The 18,340-nt window shown below is 39.5% G+C and overlaps 1 protein-coding gene and 1 long non-coding RNA gene across 2 annotated transcripts; one reads left to right on the top strand and one right to left on the bottom strand.

Moving 5' to 3' along the window:
- Positions 1-1,197: 1,197 nt before the first annotated feature.
- On the bottom strand, positions 1,198-2,139 carry LOC148152747 (general transcription factor II-I repeat domain-containing protein 2B-like). The gene has a single exon (XM_088002823.1). The coding sequence runs from the start codon at positions 2,137-2,139 to the stop codon at positions 1,198-1,200; it is 942 nt and encodes a 313-aa protein (XP_087858949.1).
- A 15,348-nt stretch (positions 2,140-17,487) lies between these two features.
- On the top strand, positions 17,488-18,283 carry LOC148152746 (uncharacterized). The gene is made up of 2 exons (XR_015761986.1): positions 17,488-17,830; positions 17,967-18,283. It is a non-coding gene; the product is annotated as an uncharacterized LOC148152746 (long non-coding RNA).
- The last annotated feature ends 57 nt before the right edge of the window (positions 18,284-18,340 follow it).

Below are 18,340 nucleotides of genomic sequence, written 5' to 3'. Positions count from 1 at the left end.
TTGTTTTTCACCCCTTTTACATGATATCACCAGCGCTTTGTTGTGTAACACGTATAAAACTCCTGTTGGTAAAATTCTACCTCATTCCAAGTCAGTTCGAGGAGAGGAGGATCTGCATTTAATCCAGTAAAATGGCTCCAATGAATTCAATAAGAAGAGAACTCTAGGTCTTAGTGGACGACCTTGCAATTCCCACGATTGAGGAATACTACCGACAAATCCCGGAGGAAGATTGGGAGGATTTGACATTGGGATATGAGGGCATCAGAGAGAACACCAAATATCTCTTGAAATATCTGACAGATGTCTTTTCAGATGTGGTTTCAGACCTGGTTGAGAACCGGGGGTTCACATATCAGGACTAGAAAGCCGTATTTGAGAATATAGTTTCTCAGGCCTTCGCCCAGGCCATGGGCATTCAGGAGACTATAAAAGATGAGTGCACAGAGGTATTTAACATGCTTTTTATAAAGCATGTCATATCGATGGTGACAGCTCCCTCAGATGACCAGGACCCCACCGAGTGGCTCAAGGTGGGGTTAGAATTCAGTTCTCTGGTGAATCCTGTCATCTGGTTCGTCCAGGAACTGAGAACAATGAGGAAGTCACTCGAGGAAGAGCGAAAAGACACGGTACGACTTTTTGTACAGTTGTTAATGTCTCAAGGACTTAGGAAGTCTAAGACACGTTGGTGTCTTAACTACCTCAGAGAGACACATGATCGCATTGTCGACCAAATCTGGGCTGAAATTGAGGGACGGCGATACGAAATCCAGCAGAAATGGATTCCTACCCTGAGCAAAAAGGTTTTTAGTGATATCACTAAAACCTTCAGGTGTTCTGCTAGATCAGGGGTGGCCAACCAGTCAGAGACTAAGAGCCACTTTTTTTACTGTGTTACTGCAAAGAGCCACATCATACACATGGGCACACATTAACATCATCCCATGCCTTAATCATGTATGCACACACACGCACACACTTACACACACGCACACACACGCAGAGAGAGACAGACACACACACAGGCCTCTGCTCAGCCAGATTTATTGAATATGCCTCACACCAAGATAATGACAGTTATTTAACAGTTAACATTGTGTGCACTGTCTCACACACACATAAACTCTCAGTTCAAGCAAGTCCACAAACAGAAATATAACAATTTTCAATAACGTTTTTCTCTTACTATGCTGCTTAGTGAGACTTCTGGCATTTCTTGTCCTGAACAACCCTCCTCAAATCTGGCTTGTATTCCGTTGTTGCCACTCGAAGCAACTCTTTCACATGAGTGTCAGTCAGAACAGATCGATGCTTTGATTTCACATGTTTCAGGGTGGAAAACACAGACTCGCAGACGTACGTTGACCCAAACATCGACAGTATCTTAAGCGCAGTCCGTTTGACATTGGGGTATTTTTCCATTGGCACACTTTTCCAGAACTCAATTGTCCCTTCCCTGAAAACAGCTTTCAGTTGATCCTCCTCACAAAGATCGATCATCTCCAACTCAGCCACAGCCTCATCTGTGACGAGCGGGGTTTTCAAACAGTCCGTCTCTGCATTAAATGGATCGACGAGGAACGTAATCTGTGGTCTTTTCAGTTGTAGATCACAGAACCGAGTCACAAAGCCTTCGTGCAGGTTTTCAACCAGTGTAGCATATCTCTCTCTTTTTTCTTTCAGGGCGGCAACAGTGACATGTTCACCAAATTTTAGCAGAGTAGGAAAATGCGTTAAATCTCCCTTTTGAATATGCACCTTGAACAGCTTCAGTTTGTTGATAAACGCAAACATACATTGCACAAGGTCAGGCAGCATTTTTAACTTGCCCTGGAGGGTCAGGTTCAGTCTGTCCAAGTGACACAGCATGTCGACCAAAAATGCCAGATCCATAATCCACTCGAGGTCCGAGAGCTCGGGATAGTCCTTGCCCTTCTCTTCCATGAACAGTTTCACGGCATCCAAAAGCTCAAAGAAGCAAGAGAGTACTTTGCCTTTTGACAGCCACCTCACAGTGCAGTGCAGCGGCAGGTCACCTGGAAGCCCTTGGTCCAGCTCAGCGATGAGATTCCTGAATTGCCTGTGGTTAAGCGCATGTGTGCGGATGTAGTTGACGATTTCCATCACAGGCTTCATGTCGTTGTCTAAATTCAATGATTTAGACACGAGTTGCTCCCTGTGGATGATGCAATGGAAATTCCAAAAGTCGGGAAATGTTTGGTCAGTTTTGCACAGCCCCACAAGCCCGTTCACGGATCCGATCATGGCCGGCGCTCCATCCGTGGCTATTGCAGTTAGTTTCGCTATGGGCAGGTTTGCTTTTGCAAATGCAGCCATCATTGTTTCTTTCACATCTATGCCACGGGTTCTGTCTTTTAATGGCACAATATCAAAGAGTTCTTCTTTGATCATACATTCGTTTGACACAGACCGCACAAATATTGCCAATTGAGGTTTGTCTTGTATGTCACAACTCTCATCCAATGCCACACTAAAATACTCACATGCTTGAAGGTCTGAGTGCAACTGTGATTCAATAGCCGTGTTAATGTCCGATATTCTGCGTTCAACATTGTGGCGGGAGAGTTGGACATCTGATATGCTTTGTTTTAGTTTGTCGTCTTCAGTAGACAAGATTTCAACAGTGTCAATGAGGCATTTTTTAATGAAGTACCCTTCGTTGTATGGCTTTTTAGCCTGTGCAATGTTCCAAGCCAGTTGATATGATGCAAGCGTTACGGTCTCTGAATGTTTTGTAAATTTTTGGAAAAACTGCATCTGCTTTTCTGCCTGACTTTTCAAAGTGACCAACCTGTGCTTGCGAAGTTCAGTCCCTTTTGGAAATTCCTCGTCGATATTAGGATGGACTGAGCTGAAGTGACGCTGAAGATTTGAAGCTTTGAAATGCGCTAATGATGCCTGACATACAAGGCAGAATGGCTTGCCATTACGTTCAACAAAAAAATATAAACTCTCCCACTCTGCTAAAAACGTCCTGTGTTCTTCTTCATATTTTCGTTTGGCTGTGCTTTTTTTCCCTGCCATTTTGAGAGCAAACTTGAACATTATTATTATTCTTCTTTTCAACTCAAACCGATTCAACTGGTCAGCGCGCCACCTAGGGGGAATAAATGGCAGCGCCAGCCAAGCATTTTGACGCTTGTCATGTGAAATCTCCTGAAGAGCCGCATGAAACCAGCCAAAGAGCCGCATGCGGCTCGGGAGCCGCGGGTTGGCCACTCCTGTGCTAGATGGACGCTGTCCTTCATGGAGAACAAGGAGGTCAGCGATGCGATCGTGTCGTGTCTAGAAAGTCACCTTAAAAAGCGCCAGAAAAAGAGAGACAGCTTTGTTTGTTTCAAGGCTTTTTTTCTGGTGCTGTTAATGCCGTGAGATGCTATTTCTCTAAGTTAGGGTTAATGGTGTCTTGCCTCTCTGTGCCTCCGTCAGTTATGGCCCCATGATGCCTCTCTGTGCTTCTGTTGATTGCGGACGCATTACGCCTCTCTGTGCTTCCGTCGATTCCGGACCCAAGAAGCCTCCCCATGCCACATCCGATTCCAGCAACAACGTCCCTTAGCCCTCCGCTAGTCTCAGGGCTTCCAGCTTCCTCAGTTCCAGCGAGCCAGAGTCTCCAGCTGGTGAGCCTGCTGGCCTTCAGCCATCGAGTCTTCAGTTGTCAAGCCTTCAGATGGGGAACCAGAGCCTCCAGCATTTATACACTTATTACTTATTATTTAAAAAGGTTTGCACAGTTGGTAGCAGGGGCGCTGCCAGGAATCTTGGGCCCCATGACAAAAAATTAGATTGGGCCCCCCTCGCGCAACTGCTGTTACAATTTCTTGAGTCTATTTGACCCACAGAGAGCATCACAATTTTAAAGGCTTGCAACTGCCTTGCTTTATTTGGTCCAATACTGATACTTGCACAATACTGCTCATGAATTTTACATCCAACAGTTCGCATACTGTATGCAAGTAGGTTGCTTACATTTTTTTCTATTACTGAAATGTCTATGACTGTTGCTTGCTTATGACAAGCAACAGTCATAGGCAATGTGCAAAATATACATAAAGCAATCCAGACTTCTCAAAAATGCTATGAAGTTGCATTTTATTCAAGCTGCAGTGCATAACTTTAATAAAAATATGTTTTCTCCATATTTGTTAAAGCTGTACTCCAATCACAGTAGCATACCTTAAAAACACATTTAATTAAGCAAGTGTAAAAAGTATTTGATAAACTACTCAAGTACTGATCATAACACCTAATTTAATATTCAAAATGTGTCCTCAGACAGCCAAAAGTATAAAAGTTATGTGAACATTCTGGTACTGTAAAAAGTATTACTAAAATATTTATCGAAATAAGGAATTAGGTTTGGAGGCTGGACCAAATTTACCACAGGGGCCAGGATAGTCAGTGTTTTTCCATGGCGACACTTGAAAAAGAATGGGGGTGGGAGGAACAAAAAAAAAACAGAGCAATATTTCATCATTTTATATATTAAGTGAGCCAAAGAGTCACTTGTGTCTCCAGAGATTCAGGTTGCAGATCCCTGGCAGATGGAAAGTGTGATCATATACAGCAGCTAAAAGTGTAGCACTATAGTTTTTAATTCGTTGTTAAAATAAAATTGTGAGGGTTGAAAAAAAAGTGATCCACCACTGAGTATTAACATAAGACATGTATTTAGTATAACTTATTTGGTACCCTGTTGGCCCCCATCTAGAACCTCCCAAGGCTGCAGGTCTTGGTTCGGTGCATTAATAATACATTAAATGACCACTGAAAAATGAATTCATAAAATATATCAACATTTCAAAATAAAACCTACAAAAAGCCCTAACAAACCCTTTAAAGTAGGAAATATGTACGTATTTAGTGTTAATCTATTTGTATGTCTTGTTCTTTAAAAGACCATTTGTATTATTTTGGCTGATATTATTATACATTAAATAAGCAAATAATCAAACCAGTAAAAGCACAATAAGAAACTTAATCATAGCAAAATGTTCTGTACCATATCAGCCTCAGGAGATGATTGAGGGATGAAGAGACGCTGATGCCAAGTGTTTTTGGTTTTGACGGGTCTGCAGTTCTTCTCCTGATCTATTCATACAGTAGCACACTGCGCCACGATGGACACATTCTTTTTAATTGCCTGTGTTCATCCTCACTAACATTATTCAGCTTAGGATTTGCGTCTTCCCTCCCACGTCTATATCTTTATGAGAGGTTTTACTTCTAAATACGGGGAAGAGTCGAGGACGTTGTAAACGTCACCGCGGTTGCGTAGTGTCCGTCTCTAGGCAACCGTGACAACAGCGTCGGTCTGTACATAGACATGAATATGTAGATGCCTCATGGAGCGGGTCGGCCCGTTGCTGAGATACGTCACAGCGTCCGCCATATTGAATGTGGCCTAAGTGCCAGTAAGCTAAAACAAGTATATTTACTTGTATTAGCTTTACGGCACTTTACAAAGTGCCGTTCTACAAAGTATTTTAAGTTAATACCTGTCATTGACACATTTTCTCACACACAGAAATATATTTGGTAATCTAAGTAAGTAATTTGGTAATCTAAAGACATAGTTTCTAACTTTTGATGTGATTATTTAATTGTTTTGGGGCATTTCTGAATAAAGAGCACAATGTTTTTATTTGAAAGTAATGATTCTGATTCTTTTTATATTGACATTGATGAACAGACACACTTTTACCGTGTTTAATTAAAGTATATATTTATGTGATTCCATAATTTAATATACATTTAACGTTTCAAGACAAGAAGCAAATAATTTTCTTGTGTTTATTTTTTATACATTGAGAAATGACTTTGATTTATAAATCAGACATTGTCAAACATTAAACTACATATTTTTCTTACTTTTTTCCAGAGAAAAAATATTACAGTAGCTATGTCAACTCTACTATTGACAACAAAGAGTGAAAATAATTCTAACAGAGTAAATTATTTTTATTTCATTACATAAGCTGTATTAATACACTAATACTTCAGATTGAGATATTTAGGAAAAAAAAAAGTGAAAAACATGTATATATTATACTGGGAACACTAGTCAGTCATTTAACAGCCAAATACGGTCCCGATTCCGTATTTTACGGGATGGGTGGCAACCCTACCTCTATCTCCTTCCTGAACTACTACTGCTAGCTAAAGAAAAACAACCAATCAGAATCAGTAGGATGCTCTTAGCGTTGTCAGTCAATCTTATTCACTCACTGCTAAATATGCTAATGGGAGAGAAACAACTTATAGTTACAGGAAAACCGTTTATCTGCCATCACTGGTAGCTATGCTAACCAGACTGAGCATTAATAACAGGCTGTGCTAGCTGCAGCATAGCACAGAGCAAGGAGAGGGAGGACGAGCAGCCGCATGAAATGGTGATTGACAGCACTAAAACTATTCTGCCACCAGTGGTGGGAAGTACGAACTACAAGTACTTTGTTACTTAAGTACAATTTTCGTGTATCTGTACTTAAGTAGATTTAATAATGGGTACTTTCTACTTTTACTCCACTACATTTTACAGTAAATATCTGGACTTTTACTTCACTACATTTCTACAAAAGTGTCGCGTTACTCGTTACATCCAAGTCACGTTGCGGTTTTTTCCGTTAAAATGTGAAGTTCGGGGACTTAAAGTGGCGCCATAAGATCAAAGCAAAAACGTGACTTACGTGTCTGTTGTCACCCATCGCCTTCCCCTTTACTCGCACGCGGAGCTCCAAGAAGTGTGCAGTGGTTTCCTCTGAGAGGGAGAAGATGTCTGTCTAATCGTCAGTAATATAATAGCGCTGCATAAATCATAGATATGGCGACATGTAAAATAAGCAGCGCTTCGCTTTCACAGACGGTGGGGACTTCGTCCAACTTTTAGCATCACTTGGAAGGAAAGTTTAAAGAAAGGTTAGATCTGTGGACATGATGCTAGCAAAGCTAGCTGTACAGAGACACATGTTGCATCTGCGATGAAAAAACAGTTATCACTCATGCACTGAATTATTGTGTGGAGGTGTTGACTGAGGTGTCGCAAATATGGGACAACGCTGTGACCAAAGTCTGCATTGATATGACATTCAGGAACGATCCGATTCTTCTGGACGGATCTTTACTAATTAAATTTATTTCAGGTCTAAGTATTTAATATCTCGGTATTTTATGGGAATGTGGATCTTTTGGATAAATTTGAGAAGCAATATTTAAGGTGAAACTTAATCTTTTTGTGTCTTGACTTGGGGTCTTGGTCTTGACTTGGTCTTGGGTAGGTGGTCTTGACTATAACTCTTCTACGTGGCTCCTCGGTTGCATGTCCTCCCCAACCCACCTTCTTTCCATCCCCTTTCTGTTGGATTTCTTTAAAAATAAATGCCACTAGTGGCAAAAAAAGTGAAGTTCATGCTATGTTAGGACAGGAGACAAGATGTTTCCATCCCTGAAATTATGATGCATAGAATCACATGTCTAAGTCTAAACTATTTTACAGAGTAAACATAATAAAAACATGCTTTATCTGTGGGATTGTTCATTAAAATGCCACATTTCTAATGTATTAAAATTAAATACAATCGGTACACCTAATGATATTGTATTAGGGATTAGCAAGTACTTTTACTTTTAATGCTTAAGTATTTTTAAAAGCCAGTACGTTTTTACTTTTACTTAAGTACAAATGTTAATGTGGTAGTTTTACTTTTACTTGAGTACATTTTTGTCTGTGTATTTTTAATTTTACTTAAGTACATTTTTTGAGTACTTTCTCCACCACTGCCTTCATGAATCTTTTACTGTTTAGCTGGTGCAATTTGCAACTTCTGTAGTCCAATTTCTCTTGCACATCAGCACATGCATTTGTCAACGAAAGTCATGGAAATTACGTTAGCATCAGCAACCGTATAAATGACGCTGATGTTCTGAATTCTTTCCCATTGCTACGGGACTTTTGAAGGAGACGCCTGAAGGAGCATAACGTCTGGGAAGGTTTGAACCTGTTAAGAAGTCTACTTTGCAAAACTTGCTGAAGAAGCCCAAAACCTTCGAAAGATGGATCCTGGCCAGGAGAAGCACCAGCAGGGTGATCAGCCGGAAGGTTAATATCATTCTTCTACTATTTTTAATAAACAAAAACAAGTTATTACTAAAATAATAATGAATTGTTTACTTTATTTTGTGTTTGTGTGCGTTTTCTTTTAAAGAAATTCTACCTGCTATATAAAAAAGACAAGTAGCATTCTTGCTAGCATAGATCTTTTTTAACTAATGAGTCTTTTTCTTGACTGAATTTCCAGGAAATGTCAAGAGTGTTAAACTGTGGTGTAGTGATTTAAGAATTAAATGTATTTTAGTTCATTATAATCAAATTAGTTGAATTAATGTAAAATTCTTGAAAAATTAGCTTGTTCATGACCGTTATTTTTTGAAAAATGCTCTGATAAACACTCAGTTTCCATGGATACGCTAAATAAAATACATTAGCTATTTAATGTTACTTAAAAAAACATTTAACAACATGTATTTTCCCCTTTGATAGGCTGTAATTTAATTTAGTTTTATTTTATTTTTTTAAGAAAGGAACATGTAGACTTTTGTTTTGCTTTTTTTAGCATATGCTAAAATCTGTAAATTGATTGAAACAAAGGTGCTATACTAAGAGTATCAGGTTTAGTGACTTTGCATCCAATGCTTTATTAACGCTAGTGTTTGAGAATAAATCTTATGCCGAGTTGAAAAGAAAGAAGACAAAAATAGTCACATTTCTGTCCAGTTGTTGGAAAATTAGCTTGTTTTTGACCATTATTTTTTGAAAAATGCCATGATAGGCACTTGGTATCCATGGATACGCTGAATGAAATGCATTAAGTATTTAATATTACTTTCAAAAGCATTTTTAAAAATGCATTTTCCCAATACAGTTTATTATTTAATTGTTTAGTTTTATTTTTTTTTCAAGATAGGGGCATGTTGATCTGTTTGGGTTTTCTTTTTTTTTTTAGCAAAATCAGAATGCTAGTATGGGTGAATTGATTTGAAAAATCTAAAACGATGCTATTTAATCTAAGAGTATCAGGTCTGATGATTTTGTAGTCCAATACTTCGAAATTTTGTTGACTTCTTTGAAATATATAGCTTAATATGTCTGTTTTGCATTTGTGGGATGAAACAAATTTGTGAGTTAATTTAAATGGTTTTGTGACTTCTGTGTTAGCTTATTGAAATTTGTGGATAAATGTCGGGGATGTTAGCACCAGTGTTTGAGAAAAATTGTTATGCTGGTATGAAAAACAAAAACAAACAAAAAAGAAAAAAACGAGAAACTGGCTTGTTCTTGACCGTTATTTTTTTTAAATGCCTTGACAAAACATATTTGATTTCCATGGCAATGACATCAGACTTGTAGAGGTTTATTAGGATATTCAAATATACTGTACATAAAATCAGTAATTTCCATTTATGATGATGATAAGCTAATGGGTTGTAGCCATAGCTGTTCTATCAAGCCATTGGCCCTTCTGACCAACACCAGCAGGAAAGGTGGGAGAAGTGTCTTGACCAAGGACACAACGACAGGTGGGCCATTGCAGGGCAAACTCCTACCACTGTTGCCCCAGTAATAAGCATTATATATGTGTGGGGGTGTGCGTGCGCACGCGTGTGTCTGTGTCTTAGTGATCATCAATCAAAGCTGATTTTCAAATACAAAATAATGATTTCTTTGTGAAAATCAGCTTTGACTTTGGTGTCCAATTCTTGGCAAACTGGATGGTTCTTTGACCATTATTTGAAAAATGCCCAAACATATTTAGTTTCCATGGATACATTGGGGAAATTATATAAAATGATTTCATTAAAAAGTTTAGAAGGACAAAAACTTTTCAAACATGTACCTATAATAATGTCCCTAAATTATGTAGTTTATCTCTTTTAGGTCTGATTTTAGAAATGTTACAAATGCTTATGGTGATTATCTTATTTTGTTTTCAAGCAATATTTTTTTAAATATTTTATCTAAAACAGATAAACAAAACTAGATTGTTCTTGACCTATTTTTAAAATATGCCCTGACAAGCATGTTTGTTTTCCATGGATGCATTGATCTGAATCCAATAAATAAGCCTAATACTTAGAATATGTAAAACATTAATTTCTAATGATTGACTTTAATATATGTGTTTATTTTTTAATTTTTAAAAGGGGGAAAAAAACATTTGAGTTGGTTAAAATCAGCTTTGATGACTTTGGTGTTCAGCTTTTGGAAAGTCCGACTCTTTGTTTAGGAAGGTATAATTTGCTTTTTGGGATGGATGTAACATATTTGTGAGTTAATTGAATTTGTATTGTGATTTATATGCTAGTTATTTTAAATTTTGGAAAATGTCAGTAATGCTGACTGTAGTTGTTTTGGTTTGAAATATGTAGTCTCTATGGATACATTGCTTAAGTAATAACACACAACTTTATTCTTAGAAAAAATCTTTAAAGAACAATCAATAGGCGCTTTCGTACTGCACGGTACGGTACGGAACGGTTCCAGCCCTGTTGTGTTCGCATTACACTGAGGGCGCCATCGAAGCGGTGTTGGACGGCATTATTTTTAAAACTAAACAATGGTTTAGTTGGTTGCTAACTGCCAATTTAATAAATTCTTCTTTTAATAAAGAAGAAGAAAAATTTACCTCATCATTTGACCAGGTCATCGCCCTACATTGAGACGAATCCATTGTTAATTAAAACTAATAATAAAAATATTGCAAAGAGCACTCTTTACAAAATATAGTAGTGAGAGCCAGCTGTCAACGGAAAATCAACGTCTGACTCCTTAACAACCAGCGGCCAATCAGCTGCTGGTTCTAAGCAGAACCTCTTGGCCGGCACGATTGGAACCACAGTTCTTGTGGTTATATATATATATATATATATCACGTTGCGATAGATGATGAGATACTTGAGATATATCATCATCATGAGCAGAGGACTAGTGAGTGTGAGAGCCACTGTCCTGGATGAGACATCCAAGATCCATAAATACATCAAGGACAAAGCCTCAACGGACGATGTGCTCAGCGAATGTCTCAGGCAATGGGGAACAGAGGACAAGGTGCTGGAGGAACCATCATGGGAAGACAAGCCCCTACATGGGATGTACCACCGACAAATAACTGAAGTGGCTGATATCAGTTATATCAGCCACTTTGGCTGATATAACTGGATCATTTCAGTGGAGATTTCAAACTGTGGCAGGAAGCCGGAGTGCCCGGAGAGAAACCTGCAAACAGGAAACCTGTCAAATCTTTTTACCTTTTGCCCCTTAAATTTAAATCAGACATGTTTGGTCCCAGTCACATTTCTCCAGCCTCAAAATGGTTACTAATTAGGTCTTCTAGGATGTTTTTCTTCTTCCGATGTTAATATTTTTAGCCCCTGTTGAGAAAATAAATTTAAAATAAGCTAGTTTTAAAACCTAACATGTCTTGATTCAAATGGCCTAATTGTAGTTTTAAAATCAGTAACGTATTCTGGTTTTTTGACCTTTATTTTACCTGTAGTTACTGCAGATGGTTTGCTAGGATCGTTTGAACTGCCTTTTGTCTGTGTGGAAAACAATACAGGAGAAGTTGTAGCTTTTCATACTCATCTGTGAAAGGCCGTAAACACAGCAGGAGTTCCTGGCTTGAGACAAAGGGTCAGAGATAGCTCCTGGATTAGATGAGCAAAGATACGCCTTATTTGAATAAATTAAAGAAAAGATGATAAAACTTTCCAATACAGAGTAACAGATCAGATTTGCTCTTGCAATTCTCCAAAGATGTCTTTGGACCTCTTTGCTTTTCTTTCTTTCTTTCTTTCTTTCTTTCTTTCTTTCTTTCTTTCTTTCTTTCTTTCTTTCTTTCTTTCTTTCTTTCTTTCTTTCTTTCTTTCTTTCTTTCTTTCTTTCTTTCTTTCTTTCTTTCTTTCTTTCTTTCTTTCTTTCCTTCTTTCTTTCTTTCCTTCTTCTTCTTTCCATTTCTGTCAGGTAAACGAATGTATGTCTCTGTTGTTCTGCAGTTTCTGTTGTAATTTTATGCATTTTCTATTGGATTAAACTGCAATTCTGTGACGTCAACACGCATTGCTGTTTTCTTCTGAGTGACTACACGTGGCCGTCGCGAGAGGACCCGGGATCTAAGAGGAAGAGAGAGAGCCAAACTTTTTCCAAAATTAATTAATTCATAAAAATCTTCCTTAACACTCCACTCCAAAGGGCCCTTCGCCATCTTCCAGAGGAGGGGCTGGAGAAACTAACCTCTGGTGTTCTCAGTTCTTTTCATAAATGTAAATGAAGCCGTTGTTGTACATGTCTTCACTGCAGTCACTGTCTGCAGTGAAGACATGCTCGTTTTCTGCCTTGATGGTTTGTTCTCCCTTATTTAAATAGCAGTAGAACTCCGTCATCTTTGGATCCCCACAGATGACGGAGGACAGGTGGTACGTCTCCGTCCCACATTCTGCAGGGACCTCGATGGTCTGAGTGGCTCTTGTTTGGTACCTCCTGGTCACCCTGTGCAGAAAAAACACCAGGACCTTGTTATCGGCCAGACAGTGTTTTTTCTGCCAGGGTGACCCGCAGCCTGAACAACGGCGCTTACATGCTAAATCCAACCAGTACTCCAGCAGTATGGATATACTGGTTGAAAATAGTATCGGTGGAAGAGCAATCATGGCGCCGTTGTTCAGGAGCCTGAGGGAAGTGGCTCCACAGTTAGAGCAGAAGTCGTTGTCATACATCTGTCTATCTGTGTCGCCGCCAAACGAGTCCAACCAGACCAGAACAGACTCCAGCAAACTTTTGATGTCATAGTCCTTCCCCAGACCTGACGGTAGCTTCCTCTCGCTCAGCTCCATCAGAACTGGGGAAAGGTCTTGTTGACAAAAATGTTTGCCGGGCTGACGGACAGCTGAGTGTATGAGACTCCCACAGCTGGGGATGGACGATGCCTCCAGAAAAATCCTTTCCTGAGCGAGACACCGCTTGGTGACGCTCAGGTTCAGGATGCTCTGGAAAGCAACGTTCACCCAGCTGTTCTGGAGCTCATCGGAGAACTTGAAAAAGTTCTCCTCAGCTTGTCCGGGTCCTGCAGATGCTGTCCTCCCTACATCTGGGAGATCCGAGCCAATGCCATCTACTGAATTAGGTGAACTTGAAACCTCGACTCCAACGGAAATCTTTAAATTCAGACGTGTTTTTCTTGGCAAAGGAGCAGCTCTGTTGTTATCAGAAATACAAAGTTCCCCATCCGGGGAACTTTGTATTTCAAGGGTCCCTGTGAACGTCCCCTTCAGAGGACTCTTCTTTAAGGATGGGACCAGGGAAACCAAAGCTTTGGCTGTCTCTTTACCCAGAGCTTTGGCTGCGAGATCAGCCGCAGACAAATCTTCCCCAGCCGGGTCAGATTTTTCTGCGACTGTTGTCTCACCTCCATGGTGTACCATCGTCTCTGGACAAACCTCCCCAGCCGGGTCGGTTTGTCCAGAGACAGTACCATCGTCCTCTGTACTGTCTTGTACAGAGGACGAGATGGAGTCCGAGGTCCCATCGTCCAAAGCCTTTTCAGGACAAACCTCCCCAGCCGGGTCGGTTTGTTTTGTTGACCTGGATGGAAATCCTGTCCAAAATAGATCTTCCTCTTCAGTCTGATTCTTTTCTTCTTTGCCATCCTTCCCAGGAAAGAAATGATCGCATACCTTCTTCATCCCGGTGGTCACGGCATATCCAATGCCCCAACCAACCGGGAATATCAGGGGAACAATCGCCGTCGCAAAACCGAACATTGTTGCTGTAAACAAATCTGAAAGTCCAAGAAATGTCTGGATCCTGACTGATGCTTAGAGATTCCAGAATTCAAGCATTAGAACTTCTTTGATCTACTGTGATGTACGTCTATGACCTCATCAGTGAGCTCACTGGACTTCTGGAGCAACGTCTTGCTTCTGATTGTTGCTATGGAAATGATCAGCTCAGCTCTGCATGACTCAAGCTGACATAAATATTTAAATAAAACGTTATACTTTTTATTTATTTAACATGAAGAGATTAATACATTTGTATATGATTTAATTTTTGCTTTTGTGGTTTTCCATACCTGCTGTGGTATAAATGTTCTGAAGCCTTTTATCCACTATTATTTTAATTACTATTAATTCATTAGGATTATTCATGTATTAATCATTGCACAGTGCTAGAAACAGTCTGTGACTTATATTTATTTTTTATTAATTTTCGCAGACAATTTAATGCTGTGACTATTTTACCAAACATAAGAAACCCAGAACCCAGAAGTTCTTGTCTTGCTTCATTCAGGAACCTTGGGGATAAAAGGGCTTCATGATTGTATTTCAAAGGCAGATTTCAAAAACAACTCGGACAAGAGTTTGGGTCAGGTGCTATTCCAGGATGTAGACGTGTGAAGGAATCTCCACGATGTCAGTAACACAGAGTAGCATGCCTTAGTAGGTGTGTGTGTGCGTGCGTGTGTGTGTGTGTGTGTGTGTGCGTAAGTAAAATGCTCGCTACCTTTCTGTGCATAATAATGTATGCATATATATATATGATTTTTTATTTATTTATTCTTTTTTTTGTCATAGTACCCCCAAGAATTTAAAACGACTTTCACTCCTGTGTAAAAGTGAATAAATGTCATTGATCATTTATTTGTGTGTTCTATAATTTTGTTGGCCCTCTCAAAAGTGATACTATCAACAATATAGTAATTCAGAATTAACAGTAATTTGGATGTTATGCTATATTGAACTTGAAATTAGTGTAAAATATTCTTAGTGGAGCATAAAACAGGTATTATTACTACAGTGACATGAATGCTGTTGAAACATGTCCTTGGGTAGAAGCTCCAAATTTTTCCTCCCTCTTTTCTCTTCTTCCCCCTCTCTCTTTCCCCTTCCCTTCTTCCCTGCGCTGTTTACATTCAGTTCAAGTGTCTCAAACACTGCTTTCCCAGCAGATGTTTCAGCCCAGAGAGGCTTGTAGAGCGTGTTTATTTAAAACTCCACTCCACCGGTTTATGTTTTTGTTTTATGGTAAAATTTTGTGCTGCTTGAAATGCAAGAAATGACACTTGATGTCCCTAATTGATGGTGCCAATGTAAAAAGCATAACATCTCCAAAGATACACTATTTTGGTGTCATTTTAATGAAAGAAGCAACAAATCTTTGGATTTCTGTAGCTGAGATACCATTCACAGTTGGAAAACTTCAGGAAAAGTTAATCATTTTGATATCGCCATAGCAACCAGTAATATTTTCTGGGGTTACGTTTCTCACCAGGTTGTTTTTGTTATATTAAACCTTTAATAGGGTGGATAGTAAGTTAGTGTGCTGGATTTAGGGACTAGTTTCAAGATATCATAAAAGCTGAATCACAAAGATAAACAAAAAGAGAATTATATCATTTCCCCGACGCTAATTTTATTCTCATGCTGATGCCTGGAGGGGAACCTGAAATGATGAGGTCTGTAATCATGTCACGTCTCATCAGTCAGTTTTAGAAAATGCCGCTGTGTTGGATTGCAAAAATAAAACAGGAGCTTCAGTCAGCCTGAGGCTTGTGCTAATAATGACCTCATACATATAACCCGCCTGACCCCGTGTGATCTTGTGAGGAAGTGTAATGGTAGATAATAATTGTCACCCTGATTCACCTGAGAAGAGCATGGCTGGATTACACACTGCGGTGTCTATGCAGAAGTGATGAGAGTTTCAGGTTTACGTTATGGAAACTCACAGAGCGATTAGTTATAAACAACACGATTGAGTAACGTCTTCTCCAGAAACCAAATATTCCCACAAACACATCTTTCCAAAGGTCTTCCAAACAGGTTTTCAGCACTCTAGTTGGTATTTCAATCCAACATAAACAACATAAAGAAATGTCATTCGCATTAATGTAACTTTAAAAGCACTTTACTGTTTCTAGTAAATTAATCAAGTGTCACAAATTAATCAAATTATCACTCTGCAGGAGGTTAATGCAGCTCTGATTGCAAGAGAAAAGTAGTGCAAAATCACACCTCCTCAGAATACCAGTTGAATATGAACAATTGATATAAAATAAAGAATTTGGAGCCAATCCTGGTTTGGAAGTTTCTCAAATGTGAAAGTGAAATTAGTGGGAAAAATCAGGGCCTGCTGCTTGGAGGCGCTCTCAGCGGACATGGAAACGACCACATAATCCCGGCCGATATGTTGGTCTGGAGCGCAGGGAGAAAGGATAATTCCATCCTTAAAGCCAAGCTGCCCTCAGGAACAAGAGGAAATCCTTCAGGGGTTTTCTGAGCGAAGAACATTTGGAGGGAAAAACCAAAGAGCTGGAGAATTAAGTGGGTTTGAAAAAGAGAAATTAGTCATCAAAGGAAACAGGAAGGCTGAATATTGACAAACTGTAACGGTAACAGGCACTCTCGGCAATGCTGTCGCTGTTTGTCCTGCTTGCGGTCGCACATTGTTTTGAGAAGTTAGAGAAGTAAGAGACTACTTTCTGGGACTAAAAAGTTACTTTATTAGAAATTAGAGGTTACTTTCTACTGTACAAGTAACACTTTACTTTCCTCGAACTAAAATGTTACTTTCTAAATGTAAATGCTTATTCGGTTACTACTAGAACTAGACAAGACTGTCATGATGCAGGTTTTGATGCAACGAGACAGAGGCAGCTTGTAGATGAATAATGCTTAGTGGAAAAAACTTACCAAAAAAATCAGTGGGAACGCAGGGAGCCAGAGCAGAACAAAAACCATTGGGATCCAGGAACTAAAGACAACATGGACATAACAGGAGGAACCAGCAAGGAATGAGAGAGATGTGACTGAATACTGGGAGTGCTGGGACAATAGACTGGGCTAACTGGCTAACAGGTATCAGGGTAGGGTTGTAGTTTTCAAAGTTATTTTGGCTCGACTGAACAAATTTATACAGGACTTAGGTCACTTTACATCAAAACGTTTGCTATATTTACCCAAGTTTAATAAACTGGATTAAAGTTGATTTGGATGCAATGAAAGTCTCAGGATATGACGTGGTTTTATTTACTATAAAAGCTTGGTTCTAAAAAAAAATCTGATAGTTTTTGAGTTGATGTAAAAAAAATTATGTTGGTTATAGATAAAAAGTCTCCATCTGCGCCAGGACCCAGTGCTGAATGTATTACATTTATTCTTATAGCTATACTGAGATTACTTTCAATTCTTCCAGTCCCTTTGTTGCGAATGATTATTATGATTGGATGTAACACCTCTGGATTGGATTGGAGTGATTCCTGAACACACCTAGGCCTGTTTTCTTCCAGAAGTCACCCTATAATTTGCAGCTGCCTTCCTGAACGCTGGCAACAACTCGTCTAAAACGGTTTTGGAGTGTCGGGTTGCATTCCACGACATGGGCGTAGGTTTGGGTAGGGACGGTAGGGACATGTCCCGACCAATATTCACGGGATATGAAAAAGTCCCGACCAATTTTTCCCATATTGGTTCAAAGAACGTGGATCTACGATCTTTGATTAGCAGCAACAGGCGGTGCGCGGAACGGAAGCTTCTTAGTTTGACATTAATTATGAGCCTCCGAGTCCGTGTCGGAACGGTGCTGTCGGGGGGGTGGGGGGAGGGGGAGTCAGTTGAATCGTCGGACGTTCTTTGATTAGCTGCAAAAGGCGGCGGCTAGCTGGGCACACGCGTCTCCTTCTGAGTCTCCGAGACCATGTCGCCACCAAAAAAGAAAAGGACAGACATTAGAAGTTATTTCGCTACGTCGGCTGTAAGTACAGTGAGTGGACCCATAAGTTAGATATCTATCACGCAACGCATTTGTTGTAAAGTCCGGTGTTTAGTAAGGTCAGCACTGAATGTGAGGTAGAATAGGTCTGTTAATTATGTAATATTTTTTCACATAGGATGCTCAGACAGCAGAGCAAGGGGCAGAGCAGAACGATGGAGAGGTGGCTGGAGCTTCAGGGCTCCAGGTGAGGTGTTAGTTCTCAGATATGAAATATACTGTGAAATTATCTCAGTAAATATGGCATTTGAAGTGTTAGTCTTAAATTAAGTTAAGCTAGTGTGAATACAAACCAGGTTACGCTTTGTTTGCTCTATAGGAGGCTGTCAGTGTGAGTGCCAGTGACCAGGGAGTATCCAGAGGATATTTCTTTTGATCTTACTTGTAACGTTTGCTGAATTTTGTAAAGGAAAAAGTAAAGTGTTCTTGAACTGATCTGCTGAGTATGACTGTATCTGGTTGTATACACAAGATGTATGATATGGTTATGGT

The sequence above is a fragment of the Poecilia mexicana genome, unplaced genomic scaffold, assembly GCF_051168715.1.
Source record: "Poecilia mexicana isolate PSO_F unplaced genomic scaffold, ASM5116871v1 scaffold_22, whole genome shotgun sequence".
In the NCBI taxonomy this organism is placed as follows: domain Eukaryota; kingdom Metazoa; phylum Chordata; class Actinopteri; order Cyprinodontiformes; family Poeciliidae; genus Poecilia; species Poecilia mexicana.
This window is presented reverse-complemented; position numbering and strand designations above follow the sequence as displayed.

What these genes read in the sequence shown, in the direction of transcription:
- LOC148152747 (XM_088002823.1), bottom strand. Translation starts at nt 2,139, where the DNA reads ATGAAGCCTGTGATGGAAATCGTCAACTACATCCGCACACATGCGCTT.